This window comes from Pan paniscus, chromosome 23 (assembly GCF_029289425.2).
Source record: "Pan paniscus chromosome 23, NHGRI_mPanPan1-v2.0_pri, whole genome shotgun sequence".
In the NCBI taxonomy this organism is placed as follows: Eukaryota; Metazoa; Chordata; class Mammalia; order Primates; family Hominidae; genus Pan; species Pan paniscus.
Window position 1 is genome coordinate 47,274,432 of NC_085927.1, and position 21,483 is coordinate 47,295,914.

Here is a 21,483-nt window from a genome sequence, read left to right on the forward strand (position 1 = left end):
ACCAAGAACCCCCACTTCAGCCTGTGACAGCAACACCAAGTCCCCTGCAGCAGGCCTTCCCCCACCACGCCTCCTCCGTCCTCCGGGGCGCACCCACCACCCTGCACAAGCCCCCTTCAGGGCACCCATCACTACCCCTTTCCTGGGGACCTCCAACACCTGGACAGCCACAGCCCCTCCACGTGGGGACCACCGCACCTTGGAGATAGCATCTCCCTATCCTTAGCAACCACCAACACTGTGCGCAGCCAGCCAGCCTCCTTCCTCTGTCTCCTCCTCTCTCCACGGAGACCACAATGCCACAGAGGCGGCTCCCTCACCACGGCAACCACCGTCACTCAGCGCCGCCTGGACAACAGCTCCCTCCACGTGGCCGCCACCAACACAGCCTCGGTGACAGCCCCAGCCTCTCCTCTCCTCTCCAGGGCAGCCACCAGCCCCAGCCAGGACGGAGCAGCTCCTTCTGCCTGCCTGTCTGCCTGTTTGCGGCCTCCTAGTGCCAGACGGCTCTCCCTGTGCCTCCAAAATTCAATGACATAGGATCAGGCCCCATATCAATTCTGCTGGCGTTTTCCCCTGCTCCCGGCTCACTTCCAGCCTCTCTCTCTACAATGGAAAGACCCCCACCTGAGCGAGACCCCCACCATGTTGTCCCAGGCCTTCCCCTGGAAGCTGGCTCTCCACCCCCAGCAGGTGCACAGATGCCCCCTGACCTGCTGGAGTGCAGACTAGGCCTGCCTCAGCCTCTCTGCCGGGTGATGGGGCAGGAGCTGGGGTCCTTGAGCCAACAGGGGCTTCCTGCCCACCCTCCCCAGTGGGCTTGTCTTAGCCCCCAACAGGCCTGCCGCTCTGCAGGCCGCCTCACAGGCCCTGTGGAAGGAAAGCTGGGTGGGAGGGGTGCCCACGGCTGGGGGCAGGGGCCAGGCCCACAAGAAGGAACACACAGAAGCCTGAGGCTGGGCCACATCACAGGTTTGCAAGGCCGGGTCATGTGAGCTATGCTCACAGACAGCGACACACACACAGGCAAAAGGACCCTGTCCTTACCAGATGTCTGCAGCAGAGGAGGCCCCTCCGGCACTGTCCCCAACCTGGGTCTCAGAAAGGTTCCCCAGGCAGCAGCGGCAGCAGTAGCAATGAGATCTCAGGTCCTGGCCCAGCCCGGATGGCAGCAGCTCCTCACCCAAGTCCTCTCCTTCTGCAGGGAGGCGAGGGGGAGAGAGGGGAGGGAGGGAGAGAAGGGGAGGAGAGGGGGGGGGACAGCAGGAGGGAGGGAGGAGGGAAAAATGCTGAAGTCTTGAAGGGTACACTCACTTCTTTCTTGGGTTTCCCATGGCAACCGAATATACCACAAATGAATATCAGGGTGAGACAGAGAGGAGGTAAAGGGAGAGGAGGAATGGAGGGAGATGGAAGAGAGATGGAGAAAGACAGAGATAGAGAGATGGGGGAGACAGGGCAGGGAGAGATGGAGAGATGCAGAGAGAGATGGAGGCAGAGATGTGAAGGCACTGAGATGGAGAGATGCAGAGAGAGATGGAGGCAGAGATGTGAAGGCACTGAGATGGAGAGATGCAGAGAGAGATGGAGGCAGAGATGTGAAGGCACTGAGATGGAGAGATGGGGCAGGGAGAGGAGAAGAGATGGAGGTAGAGACAGAAGGAAGATGAGGCAGGAGAGATGGAGGGCTGAGGCTTCCAATCGTAACCCATGGGGCTCAGGGGCCAGGGAAGAGGCCAGGGGCCACAGGGCTTCTTTCAAGCCCCTGGGCAGAAGGAGCAGGCACAGATGAGTGAGCTTTCTGGGAACCAAGGGGCCCCCACTCCCACCCCTTCACCTTGTCCCACACTCCCTACTGGGCTCCACAGCCTGGAGGTGCCTCCCCAGTCACACCCCACTCACAGCCACGGTCACACATGTCACACCCACGTGTGTGTGCACACACACTCTCACACTCCCCTGACCCCCAGTGCCCCCACACAGCCCTCACCCCCTCCATGGCCAACTACCCTCCTCTCCTGTTGGTCACTCGGATCACCAACGCCGCCCAACCCCATCGTCAGCCGGGCCTCAGGGAACAAAGACACCCTCGCCCTCGGCACACCCTCTCCTCTTCAGAACTCTGCCAGGACTGGCACACGCCTTCCCCTATGTGCTCAGCCTGTTCCCAGCCAGGTGTAATGCCTCTGCCCCACCTTCCCGCCACATGGGCTCACACACAGCCTAAGAGCACAGTACCTGGCTGACCTCCACCTGCACAGACAGGCGCTCCCAGACGGGCCTCGGCGGAACCTCGCCTCCATCTGCGCAAACACGTGCGCACACACACTCAGCCCCTCCCGAGGAGGCCCCTCTCCCTGTCCCGCCCCGCACCCCACCAGCCCAGATGGTACTCTTGGCCCTCCCCCGCAGGCAGGGGCTCACACCTCGGCCCCCTCGGCATTGCCATTCACAAACATATGTAGACCCACCAAGTGCTGGCAGCCAGCGGCGCCCAACGGAAAATAAACACACACTCGGGCCTCCCTTCCCCTCTCCCCCCCACACTGCCTCAACTCCCTCACCCCCTCCCAAAGGCAGAGAACTAGCAGGGCCGGCTTCCTCCAGGAAAGGCTCCCAGGCCTAGCTGGGAGCACACAATTGACCCTCAGCCCCTCAGCCAGCAGGGATGGGAAAGCACCCCAGAGGCACACACTATACCCTAACACACACACACACATACACCTGTCCTCCCAGAGCACACCCAGACAGAATCCACACAGGAGAACTTCCCACCGCCGCAGAGAAACGCACATCACAGACCCAGAGACCCGTGGGCCTAGAGACCAAGGTGCACTGCACACAGCTGAACCAGAACACAGGGGCGCCCCACACAGACACCCTCCCCAACACGCAGGCCCACGCTGGTGCCAAAATGCATGCGGCCACTGCACAGACGCACAAACCAGGGGCACCATGGACTGCCCCGCCCCAGGCTCACCAAACACACCCAGAAAAACGTGCCCAGGGACACGGGGCCCCCAACATAGACACACGCCAAAACATACATGCCCCAAGCATGCCCACACACAGGGAATCACTCCCGGACACACGTGCCAATGCACATGAGCCAACACACCCCCAGCACAGCCACGCCTGCACGCCACAGCGCTCCCAGGGCAGTTCACGCGGCGCGTCCCCATGCCGTCCACACCCACCCGGCACACACACCCCCTCGCCAGCAACTCGCCGGGTCCTGGCTCCGGTCGCCCCCTGTGCCCCTGCCCAGCGCGGCCGGCCCCGCCGCCAGCCCCCGCCCCTCAGCCCCCGCCCCTGCCGGTCGCTTTCCGATCCCGGGCACCGCGCAGAGCCCAGAGGCTGCGAAATTGGCTGCGAGCGTCAGGGGCTGCGGCTGCAAATTCTAAACACAGGCAAGTAAGGAGGAAAGCCGGGCCAGCCGAGCGAGCCGGGCCAGCCGGGCGCAAGTTCCGGAGGCTGGCGGGGTGGGCCGCGGGGGACGGGAGCCTCGAAGAGCCGCGGACGGCGGAGGACGGTGCGGAGGTGGGGAGCGCGGCGGGGTCGTGGGGGGGGCAGGGTGGCGGTGCGGCCCCGGCGGGGCTCCGAGCGCGCGCTCCCGTCCCCACCACGCCAGGTCCGCGGCAGTTCCCGCCCGCCCCCTCCTCCGGCCCAGCAGCCATCGCGCACCCGCCCCGTGCGCCCCCAGGACGGACAATCCCAGCCGGCCGCCAGACCCAGGTCTGCCTCCGCCAAGTGGATGGACCATATCGAGCCACCGCTACGCGGCTGTGCGTCGCCTCCTCCAGGACGTCTTCTCTGCTCTCCGCCCTCTTCGCCGCTTCTCTGCCCTCACCTCCACCTCCGCCTCTGGCCTCTGCTCACATGCACAGCCGCAAACTCAGCTCCACCAGCGCCCTCGCTCCACAGGAAGGGAGAGGGAGGGCATTCGCCCTGTGCAAGGTGCTGGGGCAGGCCCGCTCCAATTCCACTTCATCCCGACCACACTTTAGGCTGCTAACGTGCCTAGCTTTAGCAGCTGTGCAGCCTCGAACCCGTGACCGCACACGCTGCCTCCGATTCCTCATCTGTGCAACAGGAATGATGCAGAGGGGCGTTCTGAGGATTTAATGAGGGACTCCTTAAACAGGCTTAGAGCAGCAGGCAACGAACACGGAAGATGATTAGCCAGTATTACTAGTCAGTTTTGGCCCCTGACTTGCTGCTGTGGCGCGGAAGGTTAGGCACTTCTCTGAGCTCAAGCTCCTCCTCTGGAAAATGAGGATGGCTTTGCTGGCTCCGAGGGTTCTGGGAGGAGTCTCAGAGACCCCGGGGAACATGCAGCTGCCATCCAACCAGCAAATGTGAGTGAATTAATCTTCGGGAAAGCATTAAAATTGCAAGTTCCTGCAATTTTCCCCTCGTCCACTCTCCCAATCAAAATCTCAGTGGACAGGGCCCAAGAATCTGCATTTTAACGAACACCCAGAGATTCTAATGCTCCCTGACAAAAAGGATATTACTCAATTTCTTGGCGCAGCATGGATGGTCCCGTGTGGTTGTTCCTCAAACTACATGTCCAGACTCATCTTCTCAAAATCCACTCTGGGCTTCCCCACCTCCGGGCCCCTGCTCACACGGTCACTCCATATGGCACGCCCCCACCCAGGGGCAGGCAGGACCTCTTTCACAATCCTCCAGCCAAAGTTAAACAAGATAACAGAGAGCGCCTTGCCCGATGCCTGGCACATAGCAGGTGCATAATCGAGAGAATTCTGCAAAGCCCAGAGCAGAAGTTGGCACAACCTCTCCAGCCCTGCCCGGGAGGCTCGCTCCACACCTGGCCTCCAGCCTGCAGCAGCAACCCCCTCTCGGTCAGGTCACAAAGGGACAAGAATCACCTGTCAAGCAAGCCCTACTGTGTGCAGACCCCATGCTGGGCACTTGTCAGAGGTTCCCGTGTCTCACCTCTCCTCCAGGGCCCTGAGCTCTGCCAGGCAGGGGCTCCTCTCTGGGGGTTCCTGCCTGAGCCCCGGGGCCCAGCATTTCTCCCTGGGTGAAACATGCTAATAAGGGTGTGTGTGCACGCGCCATCTGAATGCAAAATGCAGCGATCCGTCCTCGGTAGCATGTAGATGAAAGGAATTTGTTTAATAAGTATTTTTTGAGGGCCTACCAGTCTCCGCCTGCACAGAGCTGACATGAAGTGGGAGAAATAAGACAGGCAATAGGCAGATGTAGGAAATCCACTGGGGAATGAGAAGGGCCAGGAAGGGAGTGAGGCAGGTAGGCTGACCCCACAGCCTCTGTCTCTCCAAGATTCAGGGGCAATTGTAGGGGGAGAAGGATAATAGATGGGCCAAGGAGGGAAACTGAGTCAGGCCTGAGTCTTGGGACTAGGCCCACGGCAGGCTGGTCAGGCAGCCTTGGGATTCATTCCCTACTTCCCCCTGAGAGAGGTGGTGACCAGTGTATACAAACAGTCACAAGAGCTGGCAGCACCCAGGCTCTTTTCATGCATCCTTAGGCCCCCCCCAACCCCAGCAGTACCCATGCACTTCAGGCAGTGAAAAGCAGAGGGTGAAAAGGATGGGAAAGAAACAGACACATGCATGCACAGTGCAGACCCCCTCCAGGAAGCCAGGAATGAACGGAGGGGGCAGATGGGAAGGGGGAGGAAAATAATGGCATCTCGCATGCCAGACAGGATGTTATACACGTGGTCTTCTCTTACCTAACCTTTAGCATGACCTTTAAGACAACCCAGAAGGGTTAAGAATTTGTTTTTTTGTTTTTTGGTTGTTTTATTGTTGCTGTTGTTGTTCTGGCCAGGCACGGTGGCTCACGACTGCAATCCCAGCACTTTGGGAGGCTAAGGAAGGAGGATCACGAGGTCAGGAGTTCGAGACCAGCCTAACCAACATAGTGAAACCTCGTCTCTACTAAAAATACAAAAATTAGCCGGGTGTGGTGGTGCGTGCCTGTAATCCCAGCTACTGGGGAAGTTTTTTTTGAGACGGAGCCTCACTCTGTCACCCAGGCTGGAGTGCAGTAGCACAATCTCGGCTCACTGCAACCTGGGCCTCCTGGGTTCAAGCGATTCTCCTGCCTCAACCTCCTGAGTAGCTGGGATTACAGGCATGCACCACGACGCCCTGCCTCAACCTCCTGAGTAGCTAGGATTACAGGCATGCACCACGATGCCCGAATAATTTTTTGTATTTTTAGTAGAGACAGGGTTTCACCATGTTGGCCAGGCTGGTCTCGAACTCCTGACCTCAGGTGATCCTTCTGCCTCGGCCTCCCAAAGTGCTAGGATTACAGGTGTGAGCCACCACACCCAACCAAGAATTCGGTACTTTTGTCCCCACTTCATATTGAGGAAACTGGGCCTCGGGGAGGGGAAGTGACTTGCCCAGGACCCACACCGAGGAGGAAAAGAGGTTGGATTTGGAGCCCTGCCCCTGCCCTTTCCACAAGCAAGATGGCCAGGTGGGGAGTCCAGGGGGCCACAGCTGAGGCCACGATAGACTCGGGACCTGAAGAAGATACTGATCCTGGGGCAACCTCCCCACTGTCACCCGGGGGAGCCCTCCAAGCGCTGCTGTTCAAGGCACTGTGGGAGGGCCAGGGAGCAAGGGGCTGCCTTGGGGGGTGTCCCATCTCTGTGGGGAATGGGATGGGGGATTGAGATGCAGGCACCACCCACGAGGCCCCTCCTTTCCTGTCTCTCCTTGCAGCCAAAGCAAAGGGCGTCCGCCACCCCCAGCTTCCCTAGGGCAGGGTCACTGCACCCATTTACAGATAAGCAAAGCAAGGCCCAGAAAGGGCCTTCAGTGAGAGGGGTACGCCAAGATGTAAAGGCCTCCAGGCCCACCTGGCAAAGGAGTTCAGCAGCCAATGGTGCTGATGTGAGAGTTTCCCTTCGAGGGTTCCAGTCCTGGTTCCATCGCTGTGTGACCCTGGACTGGTCTGTAACCTCTCTGTTTCTTGTCTTCAAAATGAGGAATAATAATAGTGCCTGCTGCAGCTGGCTTTTGTGGGACTAAACGAATGCCGCCCATAAAGAGCTTCGAACTGGGCCTGGCTCTCAGTAGGGGCTCAATAATATTAGCTGATATCATTATTATTATTATCACTATAGTTATTACTATTTCAATCAGCAGCATCGTGCAGCCAGCACCCTTCCTCTGGCACCCCAGGCATAAGCAAGCCTGCCCAGGTGGCTCTTCAGTCCTCAGGGCTTCTCTGGGGCTTTCCTGGGGACTGTCGGCAGAGCTGGGGGGAAGGAGAGGGGGCTCAATTATTCCAACCCCCAGACACCATCTCCAGTAATAATGTCAATGCCTCTGCCCCAGGTGGTAATTGAGCCAAGAGAAGGTTAATTTAATCAGGGATTGGGCTGGGACGGCAGGAGGCAGAGGACTGGGTAAACCTTCTAGACGATTAACACAGCTCCTGAAGAGGTCTAACTTGCTAAGAAGCCTCAGGTTTCGAGGCAATCCTACTTCTCGGCCATCCACTCCACACAGCACATGTCACAACATGGGGCAGGTGGGGGCACCGAGAGAGGAGCTTGGCCCCCAGGCACTGTGGCCGGAGCAGGTGAGAGTAGCAGCAATGTGTGCCTCCCAGCCCTGCACACGGTTGTCACCCTTTCACACTCACACATCACACCCGCAAGGGAAGCTGCCACCACCCTCTTACAGAGACAGGAGAGGCTGACCTCTGTCACACACAGCCAGGATGCAGATGCAGCAGGGGTGTCACTGGAACCCAGTTCTGCCAAAAACAAGCATCCTACAAGACCTCAGGGGACATTGAGGAACAGGCATGGAGCCCCCAGTGACCGCCCTAGACACGCCCCGCTGGAGAAGGCTTGCTGAGTGTGCCCGTTCCTATCACGCTGACTGTTTCTGGAGCTTGTGGGTGGAAGAGCAAGAGAGCACCGACCTGGGAGTCAAGAGCAGCCTCTCCTCCAGCCAGAGACCTCTTGGCCTTGGGCTCATCACCTGGCACCCCACCACCAATTCCTCATAGCTCCATATCTCTCCATGAAAGGAAGGTACCCCTCGAGAAGGGGCTGGGTAATCAAATGTGTCTCCCTGTAGCCACTGAGGGCGGCGGGGGGGATGGAATTCACATTAAATCAACAGACAGCTTATTCCAGAACTCAGTTTACTCATCTGTCAAATATCCACATAATAGTGGCTAACTCACCCACCTCAAAGAACTGCCGTGGAAATCCAAGGAAAGAAAAGACAGTCCTTTGCAAAGTTAGACTTAAACCAAAACAGGAAAGCAGCTACTCTGGGCTGGGGGGATAGGAGGTGAGGGGACAGAGCTCATGTGGACTGAGCCCCCACCATATGCCAGGCATCAGCACCCGCCCCCCACAAGGCCCATGGTCTCCTTAACCCCCTTCACCTCTCTAACCCCTCACCCCGTGTTACAGAGGAGAGACTGAGGCTCAGAGAGGCGACGCGAATGCTTAAATCACAAAACACAGAAAGCAGCAAAATGGGATTCGAACCAATGGTCTCACGCTCCCTGGCTATGGCCATTTTCTATTGTCACATGCACTGACACACTCACTCATTAAAGCACATCCACCCAGGGCTGGTGGGCCTGGCTGGGATGAAGAGGAAAACAGGGACTGGGGAGGTCAGATAGGGGGCTGCAGCACGTTGGAGGCCTCCAGGCCCACCTGGCAAAGCAGTTCAGCAGCCAATGGTGCTGATGTGAGAACCTCCTTCGGGGGTTCCAGTCCTGGAAGGTGCACTATTCAGGGGGCAGGACTTAAGGAAAGGGGTCCCATGCCCACTCAGGATGCTGGGAAAGGCGGCCTCTTGGGAGGGACCACGCCACGCGTCCTAAGGCTCCATCCCTCTCCCCTTCCCACCCCTCATATACAAGGGACATAACCACACTTGGCCACACACACTCCCGTGACATCACATTTACACACTCTGGCTGGGGGGAGCGACCTCCAACAAAACTGTCCCAGTGACGTCACCTGCGGCCTGGAGCTTATGTCACACCTGAGGTTCTCACTGACGTCACATACATACTTTTTCCTGATGTCCCCACAATTAACACTCTTTCTTCCTGCCTAGGCGTTGATGGCCCAGAGGTACCCACCTCCCCACCCACACAGTTGCAGGGCCCCCGGCTCATCAGGACAGCACCTGCCTGTGCACCCCTCTCAGGGGACACACATGCCCACATGCTTTGCTGATGGCCCAGACGTGACACGTCCCACAGGTGTCCACGGGCCACGAGAACAGGGGTGTCAGCCATGCACATACACATACACACACACACACACACACACACACACTCCCAGTCCCATCTCATGATGCAGCTTGCATATTAAAACGCCTCTCGGTAACTGCGCCGGGCAGTCCGCACCCCACAGCTTCCACCACATTCCTCCAGGTGCTGCCAGCACCCCCCTCCCTCCAGCTTTCTGACTCCGACAGCCTGGCCTGCTGATAGCGACAGCCGCAGCCCAGACACACACACATACTCCAGCCCAACACCTGTGTCTCAGCAAGGGACCAAGGCAGTGCCCTCCAGCCGCAGCTGCTGGGTGGGAGGAGTCCAGGGGGAAGGGGCACAGCACAGAGCCCTGAGCTGCAGAAAGTGCCGAGTACCACGTTCCTCCCCAGCTGAGTGCACGGTCAGCACCACTGTCCCCTTCTCGTCTCCCTCCTTGGGCACGCCTGACACACCATGGCCTGTGGCCTCTGTTTTGGACACAAGCTCCCCGAGTGTGCATGCACACGCATGCACACACACACACAATCAGCTCGCTTCCCTCCAAACATTCCGAGAAAATCCTGCCAGGCCACTGACAGTGTGCGTGTGTGCGCTTGTGTGTGTACAGAGAGCAGGGTCCACCCCGTGTCCACACACACACGCACACACCACACACACACAGCACGCACAATCCTCCCCACATGCACACGGCGCCCCACCAGCCAACACACCCACCCCCTCCCCGTCCCCTGACAGCTGCTGGAGCCCACACACGCACACACACACACTGGCACGCGCTCGCACACACACACAAACACACACACACACACCCGGCAGTGGCCCCGGCCCTGCCAGAGCTGCAGTGTCTGCGATTTATGCCGCCTCCCTGGGCTGCCTCCCTCCTTGTCCCTGGCCAGCGCCTCTGAAAGGGTCCCCACCCCCCAATTCTGGTCTTACCAACCCCACCGCCGTCAAGCCCCACCCTGGCCCCCCTTCCCCTAGAAGACATCCATCCCGTCAACCCCTCTTACCAGCTAGAGGATGAATGCCTTGACCCGGCAGCACCCCGTGAAAGACAGGGGTTAGGGCCCCCGATTCGAAAAGATGAGGGCAGAGAGGTGCAGTGTGGCACAGGCTGGCACACCGTCCACCATCGAGCCTCTGCACCACCCCCAGAAACGCTCACCTCACCGACCGTCCTCGGTGTCCTCCCACCGCCTCCGCCCACCGCCACCACCACCACCTCCCTCGCGCAGGGTGGTCCCCCGGGGGTCTCACGGGGATCCCCAGACCCAGGAGACACTGGGGGTGGCTCTCCCCGTCTCATCCCCCCTTCCGTGTCCCTCTCCAAGCCCCACCCCCACTGACGGAGGGGGTGCCCTCCGGCTCCAGCCCCGACTCCCACCGTCTCCCCGGTCGCGGCGCTCGGATCCAGAGGAATTCACTTACCCCAGCCCCAGCCGGGATCCGGGCCAAGCACCGCCTCCGGGAAGCGGCGGCCGCGGGGCCTGCGCGTGTGAGTGTGAGTGTGAATGTGAGTGTGAGCGCGGGTGTGGGTGCGGGGTGCGTGGCGCGTGGCCGTGGGGTGGCCCGCGTGTGTCTGTGTGTGTGTCTGGGAGCGCGCGTGTGCGCGCAGACGCCGCCGCCCCCTCCTCCCCGCCGCCGCGCCTCTGCCCCTGCCTCGGCGGGGAGGGCGCCCAGGAGGGGCCAAGCGGCGCGCGTCAGGGACCGCGGCAGGCCGTGTCCGTCTGTCCGTCCGCCAGCCCGCCCGCTCCCGGTGCCCTCCGCAGGCCTTTCCGCAGCAAGCCCGCTCCCGCCCCCGAGCCGGCCGCACGCTCCACGGACACACGCGCGCTCGCAGACACACGCCCGCGGGGCTGGGGCCGCGCCTGGCGCCGCCGCTGCAGCTGCAGCGCCCAGGGAGGCGAAGGCGGCCCCGCGGAACCCCGAGCCCCGGCCTGGCGGACCCCTGTCCCGGCCCCGGCCCCGGCCCCCTGCGCTGCTCACCCCGCGGGATCCGGGTCCGGGTCCGGGTCCGGCCTCCGCCAGCGCATTCAACAGCTGGGGGCAAACTTGCGGCGGGGCCGCCCGAAGTGCGCCTGGACTCGCCCTCCCCCTGGACTCCGCCTCCGCTGATGGGCCCCCTCTCCGCCTTGTACCTCCATGCCCTGCCGCCTGCGCCCTGCTGGTTGGTCCCGCGTTCAACCGCTGGCGACTGGGGAAGTGCGGCTGCTGCGTTCCCATTTTACAGGCCAGACAACTGAGGTTCGGAAGAGGAGTGATTCCCCCAAGGTTACACAGGGAGCCTACAGACGGTATTAGACTTTACGCTCCCCTACCTTGTGCCAGGGCACTCACTGCCTTTCCCCACCCCTCCAGGAGTAGGTCCAAGGGATACTGGGCTCATCTGCAGCTAGAGAAGCTTCATTAGCGTTCCAGAGGCCCAGTTCCCCGCCCCTTACGCCAAAGCCCCTGCCACCTGCTGCCACCTGCAAAGGGGTGGATGCTGGGAGGAGGAGGAGGTGGAAGATGCAAGAAGCCTGGCACCCAGGGCCTGTAACTTGGTGCTTGGGCAGGCAAGCACCTCCTCCCGAGGCCCTGCGAGCTGCATGTCGGAGGCCTGCTGCCAGCCGGCCCTGTACTTCTCCATCACTTTTATAGGACCGCATGCACCAGCGCCTGTTCTCAGGTGTTGCACGGCAGATGAAGTCCAGGCTGCGGGAACTCCCCGTCGGGACATCTCATGCAGGTCTGGAATAAGGAGACTCCCCAGAAGAAGCCACTGCCTGAGCTGAATCTTGATGGATGAGTAGGAGTTGGCCAGCTAAAGAAGGAGGAGAAGGGTGTCCCGGACTCTGGGAATAGCATGTGCAAAGAGGCACAGAGGCATGAAACAGCTTTGTATGTGTGTACAGGGAACTCCACGGAGTTGGGTATTAGTAGAGCAGAAAGAACGTCTGTCCAGAAATTCCTCCCTCCTGTCAACTGAGAACAGGGAACGGCCCAGGATGGGGCTGGGAGGGCAGAGAAGCACTGGGTCACAGGCCGCTTGTTGTCCTGGGGTATGCAGAAGGACTATTGGGCGTTCCCCACCTGCACCCTAGGCTGCCTGGCACACTCCTACCCATCCTTCAAGGTCCCTCGCTGCAAACCCAAACAAGCCATGTGCTGTCTCTGCTATTTAAACTGAGCCCTCCTACAGGGCAGGGGCGGTATCCAACACATGGTGTGTATCCCTGACAAGGCTGGGCAAGAAGCAGGGTCCCAGCTCCAAGACCTTGCTGGAAGAGCCCCTCAGGCAGAACATAACGGCCTCTGCGCCCTCTGGCGGATCCCTCGAGAAACTAGAGTGCTCCCCAAGCCAACAGCCCCCCTGTGGCTCTCAGGCCCAGACACTTTCTGAGATGGGCACTGGCAGATGCCACCTAATCCGCTCCTGCCCAAGAAACTGAGCAGCGATGACCCCAAAGAATACCAGGGAGTGAGTGGCAAAACAGCCTCTTGCTGCTCTGTTTCCGAGATGTTCCCAGTCATCTTCCAGAGTGCAAGTCACAACCCTCTCTGAGCCTGTTTCCTCCTTTGTGAAAGGAATATAGCAAAAGCAGCCAGTACCCCCAGCACAGTGCCGGCCACTCCCTTCTCCCTGGAGACCTCCAGGTCTGGCTGGATTCGCTCAGAGTTTGTTTGAAGCTCTAAAACAGTCTAAGAATCTCCCTTTGGAGACTTTGCCCTTACTGGGCAGATGTACATTGACAAGAGTTTCAGCTCTTAGCTCACTTTCTGCCACCATATAGAAGATAGAGTTGGCCTGGCCTGAGGGTCATAGTGGACCACACCATCTAGACACTCAACTGGGCTTTCTCTAGACCATAGTGGAAAGGATACATGTCTGCACTGTCAAAGACAGTAGCCACTAACTGCATGTGGCTATTGAGGGATTGGAATTGTGGCTAATGTGGCTGAGGAACTAAATTTTTAATTTTAATTGTTATTACTTTAAATGTAAATAGCCATAATGTGGCTTGTGGCTGCCATGTGAGATAGTGCAGCTCCAGACATATAGCAAGCTCCTTATTAAAATCAAGCCCAGACAGACCTAATGCACACACACACACACACACACACAGAGACACACACACAGGGAACCCTGAGGACCTGGGAATGCGGGGAGCGGGGAGCTCAGGAGACTGCCTAGAATCTGTAGCTGAATGGTTAAGACCGAGACAAACGTAAGCAATAACACGTCCATTCCCACAGTCACTGCCCCAGACCAGGCTTGCCGTCACCTGGATACCTGCAACAAACTCCCTCACCACCCATCTGTTTAAACCCTCCAGTAGCTCCCCAGAGCCCATGCACAGAGGCAAATATGTTCTCTTTCTCATGACAAATGATTGGCAGCAGCTGCCTAGAGGTGCTCACCCTTTGCAGAAAATGGCATGATCAATTGGTGATGTCTGCCTCAGGAATAAATACAGAGATGAATGGTAAGCCCTCTCTGCTACAGGATAAAATCCAAACTCTATTTATTTATTTATTTTAGAGACAGTGCCTCTCTCTGTCACCCAGGCTGGAGTGCAGTGGTGCAATCTCCACTCACAGTGGTGCAACCTCCGCTCACTGCAACCTCTGCCTCCCAGGTTCAAACTATTGTCCTGCCTCAGCCTCCCAAGTAGCTGGGATTACAGGCACCCACCACCATGCCTGACTAATTTTTGTATTTTTAGTAGAGACGGGGTTTCCCCATTTTGGCCAGGCTGGTCTCAAACTCCTGAGCTCAGGTGATCTGCCCGCTTCAGCCTCCCAAAGTGCTGGGATTACAGGCATGAGCCACCGCACCTGACCAAAACTCCAAACTCTTTAACTTGCCTAAATAAGGCCCGTTGCAGTTGGTCCTTATTTATTCCTCCAGCATCTTCAATATCATCCCACATATGTTCTGGGTCCCAGAAACACCAATATCTGCCCTTTCCAGACTCACTTTCTGCCACCATATAGAAGATGGAGTTGGATCTGTCACCCCATCATCTTCACACCTTTGTGCTTTTGATCCTGTTCCCTTGATGTGGGAAGCCTTTCCTCCTCTCAGATCCCTTCCCTACGTGTCTACTTTCTACCTATCCTCAGGTACTGCTTGAAAGCCGCCTCCTCAGTGAAGCCTCCCCTGACCACTCCTAAACTGAGCTGGCTGAGCTACTTCCTTCTCCACCGGCTCCCAGAACACTCTGCGAGGCTTCAGTGACAGCACACATCACATCATGTCATTATTCATTCTCCATGTGTCCACCTCCCCCAGCTTATTCTTTACTTGGTCACCTCTATCAAGTAGCAACCACGTGTCAGGGGCTCGCTCAGGGCCAGGCACTGTGCGAGGCCATTTTCACACATTATTCTTATTAATAAGCCACAAATCTAGACATTAGGAGGTTCTCTTCCGGGCACACAGCATCCACCCCCCTTCCCACCAGCGCCCTAATTGCTCCTCTCCCCACCACCATGGACAGTCTTGGAGGAATGTGAATCCAGGTACCACTTCCTGCCCTCAGCTGGGCTAATTGCGCTGTGGGTGGAGTGATGCGTGCACAGGAAAATTAGCCGGAGTAGAACCATCCTCGAAATGTCAGTGCCAGGTGACATGGGTGGGCTGGGCACCTGCCCTGCATCCCAGAACCCCATCTGCTCGGCCTTCTCCCAGAGGTGCACAGGAGCTGCCCCTGGCTGACAGCTCACCAGAAAGTGCCCTTTATTTTCAAGGTGAACAAGCATGGCCCACATCCAAATGATCCCACTGCCCTGGCCACGTCACTAGAAAGACATTTTTTCCAGAAAGTCTTCCTTTCTTCAAAGCTTAGAGAACAGAGGAGGAAGAGTGAGAGGAACATAGAAATGCTAAAAGCTTCACGCATTGTTTAAGGTGAATAACAAGATTTGCCCTTTGTACTTAGGTGAAATTTTCTTCACTTGGTCTCCGTGGCATTTTGAGTTGATGCCAAGAAAATTAGGTTAAAGTGATTCTTTCAGAGAAACACACACACACCCCAGAGCTTGTGCGGGGTGTCACATTCCTCCTTTGGATCCAGACCTAAAATCACATTTCTATTGTGCCTCCAGTACTGGAACTGAGGACATCAGCTCGCTGAGGACAGGAGCCAGTGGTGAGACAGAGCCTGGAAGAAAAAGATGGGCCTGGAAGGCAAAGCGTGGTCCTTGCCCACGGTGGAACCCTGCCAAGTGGACTAGGAAGAGATGGGGGCTGAGCTGCCTTCTGGGGAAGGTGGGTCCTCTTATCTAGGAGTGTTTTGTTTTTCTGGTCACTGTGACAGGTCAGGGCATGCAAGGATGAAGGTAGTTGTCAGATGCTGGGGCCTGGGGGAGAATGAGTAGGAGAGAGAAGAGACCACAAGTCGGGAGGAAGGTGACAGGGAGGGAAGCCCACCCGCCCAGGAGGCCTAGTTGCGAAGAACACATGTATTTCTAGGAAGGATTTTGACATTCTTTTGCTGTGGTGTGTACATTACGAGCCCCCTCCCCCACTTCAGTCTCCCTACCACCTCCTTCCCCCTACTCCCTTCAGAAAAGTCTGCGTGTTTCTCCTATGAGTCATTTATTGCTTTGTAATGAATTACCTCAAAACTCAGTGGCTTAAATCTGCAAAATGACATGCTTATTATTTCACAGTTTCTGTGGTCAGGCATTTGGGAGAGGGTGATTCGGCCTTGGAATGTCTCATAAACTTGCAGTCAAGATGTTTAGCTGGGGCTCCACCCATCTGAAGGCTGGACTGGGGCTGGTGGATCTGCTTCTGAGATGCTTCCCTCACGTGGCTGGCAGGTTGATGTTGGCTGTTGGTGGGAGTCCTCTGTGTCTTGTCACATGGACCTCTCCATAGGACTGTTTGAGTGTCCTCACAACATTGCGGCTGATTTCTCCAGAGTGAGAACAAGTAGGAAGCCTGTGTCTCTTAAGACCTGTCCTCAGAAGTAACACTCATTTTTGCTTTCCCGTTGGTTCCATGGATCTGACCCATTCATTGTAGTGAGGGGACCACACAGGGGGTGGAGCCCAGGAGGGAGGTACCATCAGGAGCCCTCTTGGGGGCCAGTGGTTTTGAGATCAATCAATTATATTTGGGGAAGTTGAGGAAGTTCTGTGTTCTGCATCCAGACTATCAAAGACGAAAACAGAACTAGAGGAGTGGCAGCCAACACAGGATGGCCTGATTCCTTAGGAGTCCATGATTCTGAGAGCCTATGGTCTTCATTGTTTATAGACCAAGGGCAGCTCAAGGCTAATGATGCATAAAGAATGTGCATAAAGACCCTAGGGCTGGACAAGAGTCAAAGGTGGCCGAGGGTGTGGCCCCAGTGAGGGGGTACCTGTGAGGACCAAAGGCCAGGGCCACACTCTGGGGGATATTTTGAAGTGTCCACGTGGATGCCTGTTGGTCCAGAGACCCAGTTATGGGAGGGACCCCAGAGAACCCTATTAGAGGTGCTGATGGCACCCTGCTTGCCTGGCTGGGGCTGAGATGACTGGATGGTGAGGTTTGCCAGGCTGCCTCCCTGCCAGTCTTGGTAGAGCAGCCCTGGTGTGTGCTGTCAGATAGGGAGGGGACAGGAGGACAATGGGGGACACCCCTTTTGACACACCGGCTGCCTCCACTAGAAGGTGAGCCATTTTCAGCCAATTCAACCATCTAATCCAGATCTGTGCCATGGGTGCCCAGCCCCTTGCCAGTCACAAGCAGGTGCTTGGGGAGGGTCCTGGTGAGCTGCCCCACCCAATGGTGCAAGGGCCAGACCGAGAGTGTCTATCCCCCTCCCCCCAACCCCGAGGCCTGCTCCAACAGAAGCGGGATCTGCCGAGTGTTTACAGCCCCATGGCAGATGGCCTCCTCTCAGCTCTCTGAACCAGGAGACTCCTCTGAGACACCCCCAGGGAGAGCTGGAGGAGGAGGAAGGAAGGCTCAGATCTCTGCATCTGCCTGACTTATTCTGTCCCCTAGCCAGAGGCCACTGCACCCCGCACTATTGTGTGGCTGCCATTTGGATCTGAGCACCCTTGCAGGGAGCTCTGGAATTCTGCGGGAGCCACAGCAGGGGGAGCGGAGTTAGCCTCAGCTGGCTCAGCGGCTACGAGGTCAGCCCGGCAGCCTGCATTATTAAACCATCTATCTGGCTCCATCCAGGGAGATGCTGGGGGTGGGGGCAGGCTGCTGCCTGGGTCCGGAACTGGGGCAGCCGGCAGCTCCTGGGAGCTGGAGGTCACCGGCCTCATGGCTGGGCTTGTCACTGCTGACCTGCTGCCGGCTCCGAGGTTCCAGATGCTGTAGGGGCTAGAAAGGAGCTGACTGGCTGGTTTCTTCATGTTCTTTTTTCTGCTCAAAAACTTCTGGTCTCTGACTCCACAGGGTAAAGCGCCAGCTCCTTACGCTGGCATCTGGAGTTTTCTGCAACCTGGCCACACTCTTCCTAAAATCATAATAATAGCTCAAAAAGGAGGTGTTTACTCTCCTTCAGGCTTGGTGCCATGTGCTCTACATGAATTAAAGTCTCTGTGAATAATGACAACAATCTACGAGGTACTTCTGTTATTCTCATTTGACTGCAGAGGCTCAGAGATGCTAAGCAATTTGACCAGGATCACACAGTGAAGAAGAGGCAATGATTCCCCCAGGCTTTCCTGCTGATGCAGCCAGGCTGTGGCCACGAGACGCTGGGGATATTTTAGGCTCAAAGCCCCATTCTTAGCCCTACAATCGCTTGTCACTTACCAGAGTCATGCCTTTCCTGAGGTTCTCTCACTGTAGAATCTGGGGGACTGACGGTCCCTGGGGAGGGGGATGCATTGTATATATTCCCAAGACTCCATGGCAAAGGGAGGGTTTGTGTGGCTGCTACCAAGTTACTCAGGCTCAAATCCCAGATGCTACCTGAATGCCACCTGGATGCCACCTGGGCTCCTGTCAGCTCTGCCTGCTAAACCTAGCCCCTCCTCTCTCCCTCACTGCCACAGAAGCAAAGGCAGGTGGGTCCCATTCACCTCTGCGTGCTCAGGGTCTGGCATGCAGATGGCACTCCAAAAATATTTGCTATGGAAAATGATCAAGTGTATGCCTGCGTGAACAAACGAAGGAAGAAAAGAAGAGGGAGTGGCCAGCATGAGGAGAGAAAACGGATGGGTGAACAGGAAGGCCGGTGAATTCGGCTCTGCCCTAGGGACCAGGGGTGGGCACTGGGCAAAGGAAATCTTCACACAAGAAGAGATGCTCCAGGAACCTGCCTGACAGGTGGGAGGAGCACGCAGGCAGGGCACCTGGAAGGGGCAAGGCGTAGAGGAAGCTTTGAGAGGGGGCAGTAAGAGCAGGCCACAGAAGAGGCCTTGGTCTCACTCAGATCCTTCCGGTAGTTCTGACTGGTTTCTCCAAAATCTCCCCATTTTCTCTCATCTCCTGCTTTCTGTCTGCCCTCATGCTTGGAGGCCATGGAACTCCAGCTCACGTGGCCCATCACAACTCATTCTCAGAGCAAGCACTGGCACAGCCTTGGCATCTGACACCTACCTGTGCCTTAGTTCTGCCAGGTCTGGCCAGGGCGGTGATAGGGACTTCCCCTCTCTTCCGCCATAGACCCAGCTCTGGTCACAGCCAAGACCCCAGCTCCTCACACCCAGAGGAGAAGGCTGGAGCGGGGCCTGGAGATGGGAAGGGATTTGTGAGCCAAGCGGGCTCCTTTGAAGTGGGACCTCTCCTTCCTACCAGGGGCTGAGTGGGACCAGGAGGGGAGCCTGTGTCAGGGCCACAGCCATGCAGGCTGGAGTCCAGGGCGGTCCCCAGACTCCTTGGAGAGGATAACAAGACCCCTCACCACGTAGGAGCGGCTCCCTTGTGCCAGGTTGTAGATATGCCACCATGTCCTCATGACAACCTGAGGGGATGTCATCAGTCCCCAGGATTCATTGGTCGTAAGTGACAGAAACCCAACTTAAACCAGTTTGAACTGGATTACACTCAAAGATGATATCTCGACTCCCATAACAGGGCAGGCTGCCTTGAGGAAGACTGGGAAGGAGGGCGAGGCCATCTTGAATGCCATCAACATCCTCTCTTTGTGCTGTAGTTCTCTCAGGCCCACTGTCCCTGCTGCAGGAGAACCAGGAGCCTCCACAGGCCCAGACTTACGGCCTGACAGATTCATGGCCAGAGTGGGAAGAGCTTCTCTTCCCATTCCAAGCTGAACAGTTCTAGGAAAGGACTCTGATTGGCCCAGCATGGGTCACATGCTTATCCCTTGGACCAATTGCTGTGGCCAGGGTGACCCAGCCTGGGTCAGGTACCCCCGCCCTTGTAACCAGGGAGAGGACCTGTCAGCAGAGGAACTGGGAGGGACCCTGGCCAGACAACAGCAACAGCAGCAGCGCAGGGACTTTTTAAAAATACATGTTTTATTTTGGAGTAATTCTGGATTTATGGAAACAATGCAAAGATAGCACAGAGAGTTCCCGGATACCCTTCACCCAGCTTCCCCTGAAGCCAGCATCTTACATAACCGTGGTACCTTTGTCAAAATTAAAAAATTAGCATTGGTGCATTACCATTAACTAAACTCCAGCCTTCATCCAGATTTACCTGTTTTTCCATGGATTCTTTTTCTGTTCCAAGATCCTATCTGGGACATGACATTGTATTCAGCCATCATGTCTCCTCAATCCTCTAGCCTGGGACAGTTTATTGTACTATGCTTGCTTTGCTTGACCTTGACAGTTTTGAAGGGCCAGATATGTTGTAGACTGTCCCTCAATTTGGATTTGTCTGATGCTTGCTTTTTTTTTTTTTTTTTTTTTTTTTGAGACAGAGTTTCGCTCTTGTCTCCCAGGCTGGAGTACAGTGGCACAATATCGGCTCACTGCAACCTCCACCTCCTGGGTTCAAGCAATTCTCCTGCCTCACCCTCCTGAGTAGCTGGGACTACAGGCATGTGCCACCATGCCCAGCTAATTTTTGTATTTTTAATAGAGACAGGGTTTCACTATGTTGGCCAGGCTGGTCTCGAACTGCAACCTCAGCTGATCCGCCGGCCTCGGGCTCCCAAAGTGCTGTGATTACAGGTGTAAGCCACCACGCCTGGCCTGTCTGATGCCTTCTTATCATTAATATGGGTCACAGTGGGGGAGAACAGCCCAGAGTTATAGTACATTGTCACTGCTACATGTCAGGGGGTACAGGATGGATCATTGGTGATACTAACCCTGGTCACTTGGTTAGGGTGGGGCTTCCTTCGCTTAACAGATAGGCCTTAAACTGAGGCCTGGAGAGGTGAAGCTGCTTGCACTGGAGTGATGGTAGGGCAGGAGGTGAACCAGGCCCATCTGACTCCCATTATCCCACATTCATTGGAGTTTTAGGCAGGGAAACTGAGACAGAAGCCCAGCTCTAAGAGTGGGAAGGTGAAAAAAGCTGTACCATGGAGCCTATTCGGTACGCAGCAAGAAAACTGAGCCCAAGACTTCTTTTTGGGGGGGTAAGGCCCCATCAGAATGGGCCTGGGGGCCTGGAAGCCATGGTAGATGCCAGCCAAGAGGAGTGGGGAAAGGAAACGGGGGCAGGCACGAGGACCGTGGGAAGGAAGAATGAAGGAAGGAGGGAGTGGTGAGCACAACTGCTGGAGCAATCCAGGAAGTCTCCTTGGAAGAGAAAGCCACAATTTTAAGAACAGTCAGGAGAGCAGCTCAGGTGTGAGGTCCTTCCCAGGAGACAGAGAGTAAAGTATTTAAGACCACAGGCCAGGCTGGGCGCAGTGGCTCACACCTGTAATCCCAACAATTTGGGAGGCCAAGGCAGGTGGATCACTTGAGGTCAGGAGTTCAAGACCAGGCTGGCCAACATGGTTAAATCCCAGCTCTACTAAAAATACAAAAATTATCAGGGTGTGGTGGTGGGCATCTGTAAACCCAGCTACTCAGAAGGATGAGGCTGGAGACTTGCTTGAACCCAGGAGGCAGAGGTTGCAGTGAGCAGAGACTGCGCCATTGCACTCCAGCCTGGGCGACAAAAGCAAAACTCCGACTCAAAAAATAAGACCACGGACCTTGGAGTCCGAGAGGCCTGGGTTTAAACCCTTGTGCTACCACCTCCTGACTGGTGATCTTGGGCAAGTCACTGCTTCCCAAATTAATGGGGTTTTCTAGCCCCCAGGTCTTGCCTGTCCTGCTCACCTGTCTGAAACGGTC

General features: G+C 56.9%; 2 protein-coding genes across 11 annotated transcripts in view; one reads left to right on the plus strand and one right to left on the minus strand.

The window, feature by feature from the left end:
- Window positions 1-11,076, minus strand: part of ELFN2 (extracellular leucine rich repeat and fibronectin type III domain containing 2) — a 90,127-nt gene extending 79,051 nt beyond the window's left edge. For 4 of the 10 annotated variants that reach the window (XR_008622683.2, XR_008622681.2, XM_014343318.4 and 1 more), the window contains exons 1-2: window positions 10,705-11,076; window positions 1,048-1,198 (exon numbers count right to left, since the gene is read on the minus strand). The gene's annotated coding sequence lies outside the window, so the exon portion shown is untranslated. Of the gene's footprint in view, window positions 1-1,047; window positions 1,199-2,238; window positions 2,258-3,850; window positions 4,684-10,286; window positions 10,486-10,704 lie in introns of those variants that run through there. The other 6 variants (XM_014343323.4, XM_034948482.3, XM_034948479.3 and 3 more) reach the window with 5 other exon arrangements.
- On the plus strand, window positions 10,297-19,501 carry LOC117977482 (uncharacterized). The gene is made up of 7 exons (XM_055105640.2): window positions 10,297-10,336; window positions 10,608-10,811; window positions 11,058-11,570; window positions 11,917-12,004; window positions 15,367-15,529; window positions 17,666-17,779; window positions 19,403-19,501. Exons 1-7 carry the CDS (start codon window positions 10,297-10,299, stop codon window positions 19,499-19,501), a joined length of 1,221 nt encoding a protein of 406 aa, XP_054961615.2.
- The last annotated feature ends 1,982 nt before the right edge of the window (window positions 19,502-21,483 follow it).